Source organism: Melampsora larici-populina (assembly GCF_000204055.1).
Source record: "Melampsora larici-populina 98AG31 unplaced genomic scaffold MELLAscaffold_62, whole genome shotgun sequence".
In the NCBI taxonomy this organism is placed as follows: domain Eukaryota; kingdom Fungi; phylum Basidiomycota; class Pucciniomycetes; order Pucciniales; family Melampsoraceae; genus Melampsora; species Melampsora laricis-populina.
Window position 1 is genome coordinate 413,357 of NW_006768826.1, and position 18,283 is coordinate 431,639.

Sequence of the window (18,283 nt, forward strand, 5' to 3'; positions counted from 1 at the left end):
TATGTGATTGTATTCAAAGTGAGTTCCAGATCATAGTCAACAATTGAAGTCGAGTGCATTGAAGGATTGATTGAGTTGATAAGTTAATCTCCTAGTTGGTAATTGCTTTGTTGCCTTTCTCAATTAATTTGAAAGTGGCTACAATTTGAATGAGCAAAATTGTTGAATCATGTAGTTGTTGGATTGAAAAGTGTATATGCAGATGAGCTCACTGATTTGACGTCCCAATTCCATTGAATTTGGTTTGATCCGAGTAATCTGAAGTCATCATATCCAATTGAATGCAACACAATTAGATGGTGAAGCTTGTGATGATGGTGTCAGTTTAGTAGGTATTTACCATGCAGAGCTCAAGGAGCTCTGGCAAACCTTTTCAAGTTGTCCCAATTTGTCTATCTCTTCCGCTTCTACATCATCTTGTGTCATAAGTGGATTGCTTCGGGGCGGTTCGCTTGGTGTTAGGGTGGCAATGTAGCCATCTGCCGATCTACCACACTGTTGATGGTGAACAAATCTAAGAAGTTGAATTTGACATTAACCGATAAAAGCTTCAAATACAAACGGTTATGATGGTACTAACATGAAGAAGGCACCTCTGTTTCCATTTCTCACTCTTTCCTCCAAAAAGGCTCAGAGTATTACCATGGGCCATGATTTCTGTATTCCTGAGTAAGAATGAATCAGTACAAGGATTCGGACCTGATTCCGTAATAGACATCGCAGAGTAGTTGACCACATCAAATACATTCAAAGTTAATTAAGCTGAATGTGGTAAATCTTGATATTTGATTGGTAGTTTCATTGGAGAAGACCATATAACAAGAAATTCAATTTATCAAGACTTCAACATGTGCAAGCCATCGGATTGGATTAAGTGACCAAATCTCAACTGGGATCGATTAAATGATTAAACTGATGTGTAACAACTTGTGAATGACTTCTGAGGAGTGTAAAATGGTATTGTTGATGGTCGATTATCTTCCCAAACTTGTACTGATACGTATAGATCTGATAGAGGACTCAAACATCAATCAATGAAATAAGTTAATGAAAGAGTTGATTGGTATGTTCAATAAAATAGTTAATCGGTATGTTTGATGAAATATTGAATTGGTATGTTTGATCAAAGATTTCCTTTTGCCTCTGATTGTAGAACTGATTCAATGCGGTGATTTGTTGATTGATCAAGCCCATTTGATAGACCATCTTCAAATCCACTTGGTCCAGTCATCATGAACAAGTTCCATAGGAAACGTGGACCATAAGCTTGTGTAGGATTTGAAAGTCTTGTTTGAAGTCGAACTGAGAGATCATGTTCAGTTGGATGATAGAATGAATCATTTGACATTAATTTCTTTGGTCCACTAACTGATGGATGATCATAGAAACCTTGATCATCTGAGTCATCCTTGTTAAGATTAGAGGCTTGGTAATGATCGAATGCAGCAGAAGTGAGACAGAAGAAATCGACCGCTAGGATTTGATAAATAGGTTCTTGAGTAAGGTCCAAATGAAAGAGCTAAAGCAGATATCTACGCATACCAATGAGTTGAAGTCAGTTCACATGTCATTACATGATCAAGTCTGGAGAAGGATGAAATTGAGCTCACCACAATCAAGTTGAGAGACCGTCTAAAGATGAGGGTGTGTGTTGGTGAAGTGATTAAAACAGTTTGAGGATTAGAGATCAAAAAAGTGTGAGTTTGGTCTGCTTCATTGGGATTTGAAGGAAGTTTTAATGAATTTGTTTGAATTGATTGATAGATAACTACTTGGTTGGAGTGGTTTGGCGGCTATACACGAGTGGGAGGATAGTGTGAAGACTGGTAGGCAGTGGATTAAATTGATGAGAGGAATGAGGAGTAAATTTGGGGTGGGGCGCGTGGAAATCAGATTAAATGTGGTGAGCGTGTAAACCTGGAAATTGGTAGTAGGGATTGGGAGTTAAATCAGGTTTTGCCGGCGAACACGGTTTCCCTTTAACTTGAATGATGAATGAATGATGATGATGATGATGATGGTGATTTAAATAAAATCTTTTAATAAAATAATCTGTATAAGAAACTAAACCCCACCTCAGTAGTAGTGGGCAGGAGTATCAAAGAACAGTAGCCCAAGAGTATTCAAGGAGTGTACTTAGTTTCCATATAATTAGCACCAACTAGCATATGGTGAAGTCATCCTGTTCTCAACAACCTATGGCCATATCACCTATCTTCAGATTCACACCAATGTGAAATCCAATCTACTTTGTTTGCTTGATTCTTTTGTTGTTTCAGAGCCAGAGGTTCTTCTTCTTTACTTCCTTGGAGTCACCACATGATCATTGTGAGAACTTTTTGTCTCTCTCCGGCGCTCCGGTGTGAGTGATGGGAATTTCCTCAACCAAGTGCTTATGGTGCCATCAGGGATTCCAAGTGAAGCGGCAGTGAGTCTCCGGGGTAGTCCATGCTCAAAATGCCACTTCAAGACCCATTTTTTGTATTCATCTGGGTATACAATAGCTTTAACGCCCGCGAGTTCCCTTGCGACTGTCCCTCCTGTCAACCCAGCCGCTCTTTGCTTCTCTAGCCCTTCAGCTGAATCGATGTATCTACTTACAGTCTTTGGATGTATATTGAAATGCCTCCCTGTTTTTCCCTTGCAGAAGCCATGATTTCTATACCAATGCACAACAGCTTTTCTGAATTCGCTTTGTTTCTGGAGTCGAGACTCTTGATTTATATCGGTAAAGTCTTCAACACTGCTAGTCATGTGAAGGTCATCAGAAGTTGCTTGGGAACCAGAATAGTCCAAATGAGGCTCTGCTGATTCCTTCTCCAAACTCGTATGGGACTTGATTTCCCAAGTTGAGAACCCCTTGAGATTTGGCGTGCTTCTTGTTGTAGAAGTCGAAGCAAGAAATTCGTTTTGGCACCCTTGCTTGAATTTCTTCACGGTTGGCTGGACCTTGTACACTCTTGATGACATGGCTTCTTTGTCTGAAGCTAGATGTTTAACCGGGGGTAAGAAATGAACTCGCTTCAAGATTAAAGCTCAGGCTTATGAAATCACTCACCTTCTGATCCAATAATTGACAACTTGACAATATGCTCTTTCTTTGCCTCTTGGGAACGGATGGGAAGACGACTTGAGATCGATTTCTGAAAGTCAGTCGAGTCTTGAGCAAAATCTATTCCTGGGTCTTTGTCAAATCCCCTCGAGCTTGCTATAGGGTCACCCGTCTTACAATCTGTGATTGGTGGAATCTTGGAACTTTTGGAAAGCAACCCCTTCAATGGCATCCTCATACGTCTTGATCTGGGGGACCTCTTGCACCAGCCTTCCTCTGACTGATGAAGGTCTGTCAGCAAACTTTTTTTGGCTTTGCGGACAAGGACTCTTTGTAAGTCGGAGGTATCAGGACCATCATCATCTTGTTCCCCCGTAGAAGCTTTGGGTTTTCTCAATTGAAGATCAGACGTGTGGAAAAAAGATTGAGAGACTGGACTTGAGTTTTGCGCAGAACATTTTGCCGGATCCAAATTCAGGCCGTCACCTCTTTCATGGCTCTTATCGTTCAGACCTCCTATGAAGTTTGTTTCTGTATTTGTTTCCTCTATTTCCGGTGATGGTGATTCATTGAGATCAAATTTGAATCGCCTGCTGCTAATGCTTTGTTGAGCCTTTCCTACAACGTGTCCTGTGGCCAATACATTGCAATATTTGCAAAGGAATATGAGAAGGATTTCAAGTTTTCCCTGATTCAGCTTCATGATGGTATAAGGGTAGTTTCAAGATGTGGGTTAGGCACCCAATTGTCAGTAGAGTTAATTAATTTTCGCCTACTGAAAGCTGACTTTGAATACTGGGCAATCTTGACACGTTTCTGGATCAAGAAGTCAAGTAGGATGTTGAGACGGTATAGAAATCATATCTTAGATCACTATTACATGTTCCAGCTGTGTTCTTTCAAGATATTAACCACTGTTTTGCAGATGATATCAGATCCGAGTTTTGATGAAAGGCTAACAGTAACATGGCACAAGTCAAAAGAGTGATAATCAAGCATTACAAAAGTTCTTTCTGATCTGATGTTTCATGATCCTTTAAACCTGCAGCTGAAAACCCTTCAAATAGTAGAGTTCAGAAATGAGAAGCTGTGTCAAGTCAAATAGAACAATCACAAGCATTCATGGTAGAAAGTTTTCAAGCAATTTGACTAGTAGCACAGTACTATCAATGATATCAAACATGCAAAGATGGACCATAAAGAATGTAAACCATGTTTTGCACCTTCTTTTACACAACATTAAATAGACATTTTCATTGCAGTTGAAGTGGCTAGTAGTAGATCAAAAGACAATAACAAGGGAAATGGTGGAGGATATGATCTGAAAAGGAGAGCATGGACCACTTCAAATTTACAGACAGAACTTCCTTACACACAAGTAATGCCACTTGACACAAGTCCCTTGCATTGGCATAGTAAGTGTCAAAGCAATAAGACATCATAGAGATCACTCAAAGCTGCTGCTCAGCTTGCCTCAGGAATGTACTCAAATTTTACTAGTCAAATTGAGAAATATGGATTCATGAACCATGAAAACCACTAAATACTAAGAAAGAAGACTGAAAGGTTATGGTTGAATTCCCAATGCTAACTCTCTAGGGTGATAAATTGCTGGGGAAAAATAACACTCTAAAGTGTCTAGCAGTCACAAAGAATAAAAAAAATTCTTAACACTAATAAAGAGAAAATAACAAAAATAAAACATAGAATATAAATGAATTAGATGAAATAAAGAGTTTTTTGACAAAATCATCAAACATTTTAACCATGAAGACAGAAGTAAACCAAGCATACAAAAAAATAGACCTTAACTGCCAAAAAAACATCAAAATCAACATCCACAACCAACTGCATAAGAAGAATAAAAGATGCAACATACACCATAAGAACAAACTGATAACCAGGGATAAAAACGGGTGGGAGTGATGCAAAGAATCAGGAAGTGATGAAAATCATGGAAATGACAATGGTGAACTTGATGGGAAAAAAATGTGTTCAGATGTTAAAAATTTCATGACATCATAACTGTGAATGAATAAGATCAACAAAGATCCAACTGATCATTTTGTTTTTCTCCCTGAGGCTGCAGAAGTAGGACTGTATGGGAATTTTCTTATCCAAAGACACAAGTTACTTTGACAAACTCCAAGAGCAGTAGCACTATCTCTTTGAACAAGTCCATGTTTGACATGCCATTTGACTGCCCATCTTTTATACTCATCAGAAAAAAATGTTTTTCTAAACCGATTATGAAGATTGATTTTTCTTGAAGTAGAATTAGATTGATTTTCAATGATACTTGATTGGGTTTCTGACTTCAAATATCTTGTGATGGTTCTAACAGAAATCTTAAAATGGTTTGAAGTTTCTGTCTTACTGAATCCATTGTTCCTATACCAACTTAATACTTTTCTTTGGAATTCAGTTTGGGTGATGGATGAAGATTCTTCTGGAACTGGTTGATCTGAACTCCCTTCAAGACTTTCAGTTTGAGATTTTTGATCTTTCTCGTGAATTCCAAAACTTGTTTTAGGAATCTTATCATCCAGAGCATTGCTTTCTTGAGGAGCATGGTCTTTTGTGGGGTCTTTGGCCAGATTCTTTCTTATCCTCATTTGGTTTATCTTCCAGGTTTTGAGACCTCTGGATACCCTTTTTTCATTAGAAGAACTGAGTGATTTGTCAGGCAAATCCACTTGTCTAGATCCTTGTGATCCTGGTTGTTCCCAGTATTCTTTTGACAGTAAAGCATTCTTGTCTATGTTTAAGACTCGGAGGATGTCAGAGATGAGTTTTCTTCAAAAGAAGGATTGACCCCAATAAACTGACTAACCTTTTGATCCCATGGAAGGATCTTGAGTAAGGTTCATCTTGGATTTTCCCTTATACTCAGGATTTGCAATAGGTTTTTTAAATCTAGTTGAAAATTGTGAAAGATGAAGTTGTTTTTCTATCTCAGATCTCCTTAGGCTGTTTCCATCAAGGTTATGTTGTATTCTGAGATTCAACTTTGGTAGACTGTTGAAAGTTTTGGATGAAAATGCCTTAGAGGGTATCCTCATACCCTTTGATCTAGGATACCTGTTTACCCAAAGTTGTCCTGATTGACAAAGATCTTCTAGCAGATGTCTTCTAGATCCATCTTCAGGAACACTTTGTAGGTTTGAGTGATCAGAACCTCCATCCTGTTTCTCTCCCATAGATACTTGCAATCCATTTGACTTATAATCACCCATTTCAAGATTTGATAACCGGATTGCTTCTTGAGACCATGAGCTTGGGTTTTGGATACCAATCTTCTCCAGATCTGAATTCATACCAAAACCTACTTCAAACCTCTTATCAATCATGTTGTTTTCCAAACTTGGCCTTGGATTTGTGTCCTCTATCTCTGGTGGTGGTGGTTCATTGAGATCAAAATCAAAAATCCTTTTGTTGACACTTTTGAGATCACCCATCACATTTTCTTCTGTGGCTAATAGGTTTCCAATCAGGCATATTAGAAAGATTGAAAGTATTTGATGATTGTTCCTCATGGTATTCTAAAGACAAGTAGGTGGTCACAGCTCACCAATGGTGAGAGAGGGGGAAGAAGTTTTATTATATATGCTTTGTAAACTGAGTTGCCTCATGATCCAAAATCTGTCTTTTACAAAAAAGATTGGTATGAGATCCTCACTAGGCTTGGAAACAGAGTAGAATGATGATCAGGTACCATAGATGACCATTCTTCTTGGCACCTGTTCCAACTGCATGCAACTCCTTCCCCACCTAGCAAGCCTCAAACTTAAAGCAAGTGTTGAGATTTGTAAGAATGGCAGGAACCACAAGAAGATACAGATAGAAATATGTGTGTATGATGATAACTCAAAGTTCCTTTCAAAAAGGAGTGATAGGATGTGATCAAGATATTCTATGTTCTAATTTCATCACATATCCTAGCCAAGGTATCAAGTTGGTATCTATTTGTGATGATGTTTACCATGCAACAATTTTTTTATTGTGTAATTAAGTATGTTTGCTAATTACATTCCACTAAAAAGATACTATTAGCATAAATCATTTATATGATGTAGAATAGATTTTTAGAAAAGGATTAGTTTCTTTTTGCTCTAAGATTATTTTCTAGCTCTGTAAGAATCCATCTTTTCACTTTTCCTACTTTCAAAGAACTTCATCTTCAAAGAACACCAACATAACCAATCCAATCTGAATCACAAGCACTGAGGGCATCTCAAACAGATAAGATTTCCAAAGTTCTTGGGAAGTTCTAATCACAAAATCCAACAAGGTGTAAAGCTATTGTTAGGTGTCTTCAAACTATAGAAAAAAATGAAATGTTGAAGAAAAAAAATTGTCAACTGTGTAATTAAATACATGCTATACAAGGCTGTAGTGTAATCACAAAGTTAGACTTTGTATTTGGAGTGGAACTCCTTCATAGGGCTTTACAATTTTGAAGAAACCAAAAAAGCATGTACTGAAAAAAGTACACTGCAGACATTATTCGGGTTCCCCAAGTGGGCAGGGAAAAATGATTGGGAGTATGATTTGTCATAAAATGGTCTATCACTCCACACCTGAGCCATAACACCCACACTACATATGTGTAGCAGGCTCAGTGAATATGTGGTTATCATGTACATACAGTTCTGCTCAGTTATCTGCTCATCAGGACAAGTTATTCATATGTAATACATGCTGTAACTTCTTTCAGATTGAAAAAAGCTTCCAAAAGATTGACTACATACACTGACTCAATGTTTTGGTGTGATCTCATCAACTCAACTGCATGTAACACACTTTCTGTTACTAAGACAAAGCTTCAACAATATTGCCTGAGCAGCTACAGAATTATATGTAGTGAATTTTTGGGAAAAAAAATTCAAAGTCGAAAAAGTTACATGTGGTATAACATGTGATTTATTTATTCTGATGGGCAAAAAACTGAGCAGACCTGTATGTACATGATAGACAACTATTGACTTAGCTTGCTGCACATATGTAGTGTGGGTGAAATGGCCCAGGTGTGCAGTATTAGATTCTTTTATGAAAAACTGTACTATTAATCATTTTCCTCTGCCAAATTGGGGAAGTTGAATGATGTTTACAGTGGTATGATTGCACTATAGCTCTATATCAGTTGTGTTTAAATCACATGGCTCAAAGATTTTCTTTTCAAGTTTTCATTTTTTTTCTAGTTTGAAGGAACCTATTAAAATCAAACTTGATCTGTGTTTTACAAATTTGTCTATCAAAGTTCAAGAGACTCTGGTTTAACTGATTTTTGATTAAGATATGAAACTGGAAATCAAATATGAAAAACTAGACTGTGCATGTCAATGAGAAGATCTTAAAAAAGATGAATCCAAACATCAAATCAAAGGAAAAGTATAAAAGAAATCAATAAGAAACAAACTGAAGTCATTTAAATATTTTCCCCTTCAATTGAGCAGAGGGAAAATGACTGGAAGTATAATTGGTCACTGCACACTTGCCACACACACTACAAATGTGCAACAGGATGGATAAATTGGGAGCTACATGTTGTATGATGATGTTCATCCAGAGCTGCTCAGCTATTGGCTCAGCTATTGGCTCAATCTTGAATAAGCAAATCATATGTACAGAACACCTTGTGTGGTTTTTATTCTGGTTTGACAAAAAGTGTGAGCCATGATGAGTATTTTGCTGATATCTAGGTATGTACTCCCATTATCAGTCATAAAGAATTTGAACACTCAAGAGGACTCTGAAGTAAGACAGATATTTGTGAATTTATGAAACCCATACCAATTCAGAGATCACATCAGATTTTTGAATCATGAATTGATGGATAAAAGTTAAAATGAGATGATTTTCACCAGCGCTTAAGCTTAACATTTTCTACGGTGAGGTAAAAAACAACAACATAGGAGCACATCAATTCTTGGAGCTCACACGCCAAAAATCAAAACCACCAGTGCGTTGTTAAGCCCCTCTGCGAAGTTGAAGTTGAACGCGCTGGTGATCAAGGGGCTCAGTTAAGCTTATGATTTATGCATCAATGAAAAAGAAACCATCCATATGATCTTATTTTTTCTTGTTAAATATACTGTGCAGATTTTTTTTCTTACCGGATCTATTCCGTTGCAAGAATACTTGATCTGAAAATTGTAAAGAGTTCATCAAGCGCAGTACATTTGATAAAACGACTGTGTATCATTATGTCACTGGTTTTTTGAGTTTTGTCTAGCATGAATGTGAGTGTTGGTCAAGAAGTGAGTATTCTGACTATGTGACCCAAAAAAAAGAAGAGAGAGATGTTCTGATTGCAGTTAGCCATGAAAGTGATCATAGTGGATTTGGTAGAGATTTGCACTTCGTGTGGAGGATGGCTCTTGCTTTGATTTATTGCTCAACTTTGTGACGAATCAAACCCAAAAGTTAAAACTATGTATGGGTTTTACACAGGTTTTAAAAAATCTAGCCTATGCTTGGAATGCATCCAGATGAAGATCAAGATGTATGTAGTGTGATCATGGAAGAAGATTGGATTGGATTGGATTGGATTCTAAAGGATGAATATGTATCATGATGGATATCGTTTAAGGAAAGTGGAGGGACTGGGAGAGATGAAACTTATGAAGTGAATTTGGATGAAGAAGATGTTTGAAGTTAAGAATAAGTACAAGATAAAGTACGTGATGAAACTCGAGCTTCGAAGTTCATGAGGTGATGAGACAATTCCTGATGAGATGAGATGAAATTGACCGGATTGGTAGGTGTGTGAACAGATTACATAATCGTCCATCGATAATCCAACCTATCATTCTCAAGACTCTGACTGTGAGTCTGACTGTGACTCAATCGAATCGAATCGAATCGAACCCTTTCTTTACTTAAACACCCACTGACAAAGACTACTGAGAGTGAGACTGACTACTGAAAGACTGACTACTAGAAGGATACTACTGCACTTCTCATTCCTCGATCTAACCAATCTCATCAAAAACCATCAATCCTCTTCATTCATCTTCAATACTCAACATGGATCGTAACTTCAGATCAAATTCACCAAATCATACAAAACCTATCACTACTCATTCAGCAGCAGTACCATCAGCAGCTCATCCTAGATTCTTAACTCAATTCGAACATCGTTTAGATATCGCTCCTTCTCCTTCTCCTCCTCTTCATTTATTACCAAACTATCATTTACTTCATCATCATCAACAATCACCTTCTCATCTATCTCTATCATCTACATCCGATCAACTCAATCCAAGCATCACAAACTCTTCTACTTCACCTACTCCAACCATCACAACCACAAACCCAAGTACAACAGCAACAACAGCAACAACAATACCAACCCATTCGATCCTACACCAATCATTCATTCCACAATCACCATCACATCCACATCATCAACACATCTCACCCGAACTAATCCAACCAATCCTAGAACCACATCCCACTAACATGAGACCACCACCACCACCTAAGAAACGGGACAGGATCGCAACTGATCAATCTATCAATCATCCTAATCCGATCAATACGAAACGACCTACGAAGAAAGAAAAACCTGCACCTGTGACAATGGTCTATCGAGGTGTACCGGATGAGTTATTGATTCGTAATCATTCACTTAACCCTTCTATCACAGCTCTTGCACCTCAAACTATCATCAATAGAGCTCAACAAGGTCAAAACTCTTTTCTCAAAACCTGTTATCTTTTTTTTTCATCATACTGATTTTGTTTTGGTTTTTTGGTTTTTTGGTTTTTTTTTCCTTAGTTCCTCCTCCTTCGACTATTGCTCCGAGTTATAGTCTTTCACATGCTACAGAAACTAGTCTTATGAGAAAGAAACATAACAGGTTACTTGAACTTTGTCGTGAAAGAAATCTTTTGAGTGAAACTCATGAATTAACTAAACGTGAAATGGTTCAAGCTTTATTGGGTTGGGTTCGTCTTTTCAAAATTTCGTATCTTTTTTCTCAAAACAAAAATATCACTTTTATAAGAATATCTTCTTAGAGAGAGAGAGATTAGTTCTTTTTTTACTTTTTTTTTCTTTTGATGCTTTTTTTTTGTTGGTGTTATGGGTCATTACCCTTTCTTTCTTGATATACTTTTGTTTGTGCTTGAACATTTTTAACACTTTTTAGATTGACACCCTACGATTTCTTTTTTCTAATCTATTCCCAAATTTTCTTTTCAAACAAATCACTAACGAACTCAATTTTCATTTTGAATGAATTTTCTTTAGCGCGAATACAACATCAATCATCGAATCAGCATGTTATTATCCGAAACCGAAGATTCATCAATAACCTCAGAATCCGATGACCAACACCATTCATTTTTCCAAGACAATGATCATCATCATCATCACCATACAGGACAAACGGCCGAAACATCCATTGAAGATTCCATTGATCCTCAATTATGTTCACCTGAACATAATCCCCAACCGATTCTTTATAACTTACGTAACCGATTGATTGAAAAGGATGAAACGATTAAAAGTTCATCACCTAAACGACGAAGTCCTATGCCTGGAGCTTTCTCACCTCAAAGTCAATTAGCCGATTACTTAGCTGCAACGGGTATCGATCCACCAGTCCAAGTAGCAGTCCAACCGGTCACAGAGGTTATGCAACATCCTCCTACGATCCCATTACTAGATCATCCAACTCATTCGAATTCCAAACGAAAGAGTATCAGATTAGTAGGCACCAAGATTGCTTCAATCGGTCCGATCTCAAAGATTAATATGTCAGAAGTCATCATTGGTGGGACTCAAGGTCCAACTCGACTCTTGAATGATACACCGATTACTGTTAAGATTGATCAAACTAAGACTTTGGGACCGAGACCTTCACCACTTTCGCCACCGGCTTCGGTCGATACTGATCCGAGCTCGTCGGGCTTGATCACCAATCATCGTACGACTACGACTGGAACGGATGATGAAACGGATGAGACTCAGTCTCCTTCGGCTGGTGATGATTTGGATGTCTTGTTGGATTTAGAAGATTTAAAGTTATCGGATAAAGAAATCCCTCCGGAGAAATTAGTATGTTGAAATCCCTAAAGTGTTTTTATTTCTTGATGATCAGATGACTAACTGTGATGTGTTTTTTTCGGTTTGGGATTATAGGCTAGAGAACAGAAAGTGGGAAGTGGTAGTTTTAAAGATGTTTATATGGGAAGGTATAGGAACTTTAGAGTAGCTATTTGTGATTTGAGAGGTAGGTTAACAGATATGGATATTAAAGAATTAGGACTCTTACGTGATTTGAGGTATGTCTTCTATTTCGATTAGATGAGGTTTTTCTTTGTGTGTGTGTGAGAGATTGATGGATTGTTTTTTTTTCATTAGACATCCTAATATTGTGAGGTTTATTGGGGTTTCGGTTGGAGGTCATGTGCCTTGTACTATCGTTACTGAACTTTGTAGGAATGGTGATCTTTATGAGTAAGTGGATTTATGGATCATTTTTTTTTCATTAAAGATGAATGAATTGATTGGTTTTGGTTTTGGTTTCTAGTTATATTCGTAAGATCCCTTGTCCTCCTTTTGTTCAGATCTTGGCGATGATGTTGGATGCGGCTAGAGGGGTTGAATATCTGTAAGCAGGAGGATGAGATTTTTTATCACCATGTCACCATGAGTCTTTTCTGATGAAGATTTGTTTTTTCTTGGTTTGGTTTGGGTTTGGATCTTTCTTCCTTTATAGTCATCAACGTACTCCTTCGATTATTCATCGAGATTTAAAGAGTCCTAACGTCTTGATCACAGCTAATGGATCGGCTAAGATTACTGATTTTGTTGAGTGGATCGATGAATTTTCTCATTTGAAAAAGATTGACTCATGAATGATTTTTTTGGGGGTTTGGTTTTTTTTGGGGGTTTCATAGGGTTTAGCAAGAGTTAAAAGAGATGTGATGTCGATGTGTGCAACGACTTGTGGAACGTTAAATTGGCAAGCTCCGGAACTTTGGGTTGCTCATCCTTCTTATAATCATTCGATTGATGTAAGCCGGGTTTTTTCTCTTTTGTCTGGTTTTCTTTTGGAAGATTTGGTTTTTTGGGGGGAATAGGTTTGGTTGATGAAGTTGATTTGGGATTTTTCTTTGATCTTTGGATTAGGTTTATGCACTTGGATTGGTTTTTTGGGAAGTATTGTGTTGGTCATTTAAAGAAAAAACGTATCCGTTTCAAGTAAGTAGCAAGCCAGCAAAAAAAAAACCAAAAAAAAACCTTTTTAACGATTTTACCAATTTCTGACTTTTTTTTCTGGGGCGATTAGGGAATGAATGAACATGCGATTTTTGCAGAAGTAGGAAAGAATGGATTAAGACCATCTACCAGTCAGATCAGACGAAAGTGGGGACGAGAGATTGTAGGATTGATTGAAAAGATGTGGGATGATGATTCGGATCGACGTCCGTTGATGCCAGAAGTGGTTAGGTTTCTTTCGTAAGTCATTCATTGAATGATGATGATCTCTCAAAACTTTGTAACCGAAATCAAACGAATGATTGATTGATTGATTTTTGGGGGTGGGGGGTTTCTTAGGGCAATGCTTTTACAAGAAAGAGAAAAGTCTTGGGTGGTGAGTGGGCCTGGGAGTAGTGGAACTCGGGTAAATTAGGATGGGATGATGAGGATGAGGAATTAGATGCAGAAATTATAGAAGTATATATAAATGTGTGTGTATTGAATGAATAGAAGAAGTTGAATAGATCTGATTAGATTAGAAGCAGTTGATTTACTTGTTTATAAGGAAACGTTTTTTTGGGAGTTGGAGTTGGAGTTGGAGTTGGAGTTGGAGTTGGAGGTCATAGATAGATAATAGGGTGTTTAATGTTTAATTTGGAAGAAGGAGATGGGAATCGGATCGCTTAGGCTCACATTGTTTTTCTCTTTTTTTCTTGATTGATTTTTTTTCTTCTTTCTTTTATATATAATGAAAAAAACAACTTAAATAAATATATACATATACCTTGCTTTTGATTTACTTTTAAATATTCTGTGTGTGTGTGTATGTGTTCTTTTTTATATTAGAAAAGTTGTCGTTTTTCACTTTTTAACTTCTTTACTGTTCACTTTTTCACTTTTTCAATTTTCTGTTAATTTAACAATTTCTTTTACTTTCATTTAAGATATAAAAATTAAATAAGAAAAAAAGTCATTTTTTTTTAGAATCTTTTTAAATCGTTTTAAATATTCATTCTCATTCAATTCAATGTTTTTCTCATTTTTTTTGATTGGTTGTTTAAAGTACTTTTTCTTATATATATCTACATCTTTTGTTTTGGTTTAAATTTTTTTGTTGGAAATGTGATTATTGAAAAAAAATTAATGTTGAAAAAAAAATGTTTTTTTTTCTCAGAGCATCTGTAAATTTATAACGTACGGAGAGTTGCATAGATCTTTTAGGGTAGTGTTTGAGGTATGGATTTTTAAGGATGTACAGATGTGGTTCCTTACAGGATGGTTTGTAGCATATTTTGGGGGGGTTATTATGGGTTATAAGTTGGTTATTGAGCTGTTTGATTTGTGGAGAGTGTGATTGACCAAACTTAACAAAGTCCCTTGCCAACGCTGGGGCTTGGGCTTTTGGCACAGAGCCAGTGAGAGACTTAGTTAAGTTTGGTGATTGACAAGTTGGAGTTTATGGGAGAAGTGAGGTACAGAATGAAGGATTTAGGGTGCAAGCGGAAAAAGAAGATCTTTGGCATATTTTGACTTGCATGTAGAGCATTGCTCAAGTTAAGTATGTGTGTTTGGGGGAAAAAATACCCCAAATCTATGTAAGGCACGGTTTATGGCACACAGCTGTGGATGCTCTCAGTTTGGTTTTTTTGGGTTTTTGGGTTTTGAAAGGTGTGAGAAAGGTGTATAGAAGTTGACTGAAGTTCATCATGAGTGAGGGGTTGTAAGATGAGATGAGCTATGTATTAGATGGGATAGGATTAGGAAGATTCTTATGGTTTGCTTACTTGTAGCTCTAGTTTTGAAAAGTTCTTTATTACTTTTGCTAAAAACCTTGGCCCAATCAAGAAAAAATAAAACAGAATTAGACCCAGAATTCACCGCAGCAGCCACAACGCAGCAGAGAGAAAAAAGTTTGAGGGTGCTGTCACACGTGGTGCGACCTCCATTCCATTCCACTGGCCCGTCACTCATCTCTTGGGTCTAGTTCACCCTCACATGGCCATCTCTTTTGTCGCACACTCTGGCAAGATGAGCTTGTCAAACTTTTGGTAAGTCACTCTACGTGCTACATTATAAATAACATCTTATTCATCATCTATTGGGGTACTTTCTAACAACCTTCCATATCGTTTGATTCAGATGACCGTCCTCGCAACACAGTCTGATATCAGTGATTGGTCCACCTAGCTTTGTCTCACCATCACCTCACCAGCTCTTCCTTCCCACACTCTTTTGCAATGGGTTTGAGGTGTTGGATTGATTTGTGAAACCTCTCTGTCTGTACTACTCCTCATATGTTGATAACAAGCAGAATTTTTGTTAACAGATGAAAATAAGAGATGAGATGAAGATAAGAGATGACAAGCTTTTATGAAGAAGGGCAAGTTGATTGAGAGGTATCTTACATATCTCCAACCTGTCCGGTGCGAGCTCTGCTGAATACCAAAAGTCTGAGATGAAATAATTTATGAAAGATATCCAAAACGTGAGTGATTTTTCAACGTAGTCGAGATTGTCAGAATCATCGATTGGTCATGAAAAATATCACAACCAATCAATTCCGATTGATTCTCCTATGAGGCAATCCTATGATTGCAAGCTGAGAACCATCTCAGATCTCTTATGAGGGCAATAAAAGATATCATCGGGCTTCAAGTTATCCAAACCCATTCGATTCGTCTATGGTCCTATGAACAGGATCAAAAACCATTTCAGTTTTCTTGAAGACATTCAAAGTCAAAAATCGATTGGCTTTGCTTAGTCAAAACCAATTGACCTTCCTATCTTCCTATGAGGAAGATTTTGAACAATCTCAGCTCTCTTGTGTCATCTAGAGACTGATGTTTTTGAACAAGACCAAAACTGATCGATCCGCTTGTAATCCTATGAAGAAGATTGAAACAATTTCAATTTTCACACCACTCTTATCTACAATTCATCGATTCTAATTCCTATACAATCACAATCTTTGATAACTACAATTCATTGATTCTAAATGATCAAGCTTATCTTCAAATATCTGAAAACTACAACGATGGTACAATTTGTGTGTTAATTCCGTTTGATTGGATTTGACCTAGTAATTAAAAGATGTGATCTCCAGACATCAAACTTTGACATATTGAATCCAAACTCGAAAGGGTTGAACTTGGGACAGTATGATGGTAGTTATTGGAGAAGATACCTAGAAATGTTGTTGGGGATTATCAGCAAGTTGAATGAAATGCACTGAAAAGACAAATGGAGGGATTAATGCAAAAAAGCGTACCTTTTTCCTTACAGAGACCAGCCATCAATTGTCCACACTGGATAGGACACATTTCCAGGATGCGAGAAGCAGCGGGGGATTGAGTTTGGTGAGGAAAACGAAGTGCTGGCAGGGATTTTGAGAATATGAACAAATTTTGGCGGCAACGGGGGAATCAAAAGGACCGAATAGGAGGGAGATCACACCACATGTGACAGCACCCTCAAACTTTTTTCTCTCTGCTGCGTTGTGGCTGCTGCGGTGAATTCTGGGTCTAATTCTGTTTTATTTTTTCTTGATTGGGCCAAGGTTTTTAGCAAAAGTAATATTTTCCTCATGAGACTCAAAGAGCCTCAACTGAATTACATACATAAAGGGTACACAAACATCAAAACCCATATGAAAAACCTGTCCAAACCCATTTGGATTTCAAGATTTCCCCACCAAAAGCTTATAAACTTAACAAAGTACCATGCCTGCCTTGCAAGGGACTTACACCAAGCTTGTACGCTCCATCACCTTGTGGTAGTGGGTTTTGCAGGGAGCTTCCTTCAAGTTCAATCCCCTTTATCTTTTTCCATACCAAGGATTCAGACATGGTACAAAGAGAAGAAATATGTGCAAGAGTAAGGCACATATTGTACATATTCTTCACCAAGGAAAGTGCTCTTATTATGTAGATTGCCTTAGAAGAAAACCCACCATTTTCACCATCACTTCCCATTTGCAGCAGTTAGATGTGTGGTTCACATGTACATAATTTCCTATTGAAGCCAAAACTTTGAATCAATTTTGTTCATGGAGGGGACCAGTTTTCTTGGAGGTAAATCTGTACAATATGCACTGCCACCAGAGTAAGGCACATATTTTTTCTCTTTGGACCATACCCAAATCCTTGGTGGGCAATGAGATGAAAGCCAGTGATGGAGGCTCCCTGCAAAGGTCTCTACTGCAAGTTTATGGAGTGTGCAAGTTTGACATAAGTCCCTGGCTCACTACAGCCTTGCTCAAGGCAAGTGTGGGACTTTGTTATGTTTAGCCAAAAGCCAAAATTCAAATGGGTTGGAATGGGTTTTTCATACTTGTTTTTCATACAGGTTTTTAATTTTGGTGTACCCTTATAGGTGAATTTTGAAAAATCATGTATGTAGTTGGTATTCTTATTTCTCTGATCATTTATTCTTCTTTTGTTCTGAAATAAGATCAACAGAAACTTACTACAAATTATGTCAAAAACACTAAAACAGTGAGATGTGATGTGTGAGTAAAGATCCTGCCTAGGATTGATAATTTCTTAACCAATGATAACAACAAAAATAACATCTTACAGGGTGGCTAGTAGCCAAAGAAAATAACAATTGTAAAAAAACATGAAACTCATAAAAAATGTAACCTATAGTGCCAAGTGAAACAAGCATTACAACAAAAAAAAACCAAAAATGATACAAATGTCCAAGCCTCAAGACTGCATAAACAAAAGAAACTTGAATAAAAAAACCTCCTCAAATAACAAAACCCTAAAAAACACAATATTTTTGACTAAATAAACCACAACAAAAAGAACCATAAATGACCAACCATACTGAAAAACCACAACAATTGGCACCAAAAATATCACTAATGAAGAATAAAAAAGGGAACTTTCAGAAAAGCTTGTCACAATTTCCCTGCCAAATTGCTGGAGTTTGCCAGGCAACTTTGGTCAAGCTTTTGTAAATTGACTGTATGTATAAATCTAATGAGTTTTCCAAGATCTGAGAAGTACACAG

General features: G+C 37.3%; 1 protein-coding gene across 1 annotated transcript; it reads left to right on the forward strand.

Annotated features, from left to right (window-relative positions):
• Positions 1 to 10,081: 10,081 nt before the first annotated feature.
• Positions 10,082 to 14,416, forward strand: MELLADRAFT_118156 (uncharacterized protein; the record flags this gene model as incomplete). The annotated part of the gene is made up of 11 exons (XM_007416596.1): positions 10,082 to 10,742; positions 10,835 to 11,004; positions 11,309 to 12,118; positions 12,203 to 12,345; positions 12,425 to 12,520; positions 12,594 to 12,674; positions 12,783 to 12,873; positions 12,964 to 13,080; positions 13,196 to 13,267; positions 13,356 to 13,525; positions 13,625 to 14,416. 11 exons carry the CDS (start codon positions 10,082 to 10,084, stop codon positions 13,698 to 13,700), a joined length of 2,487 nt encoding a protein of 828 aa, XP_007416658.1.
• Positions 14,417 to 18,283: the final 3,867 nt, after the last annotated feature.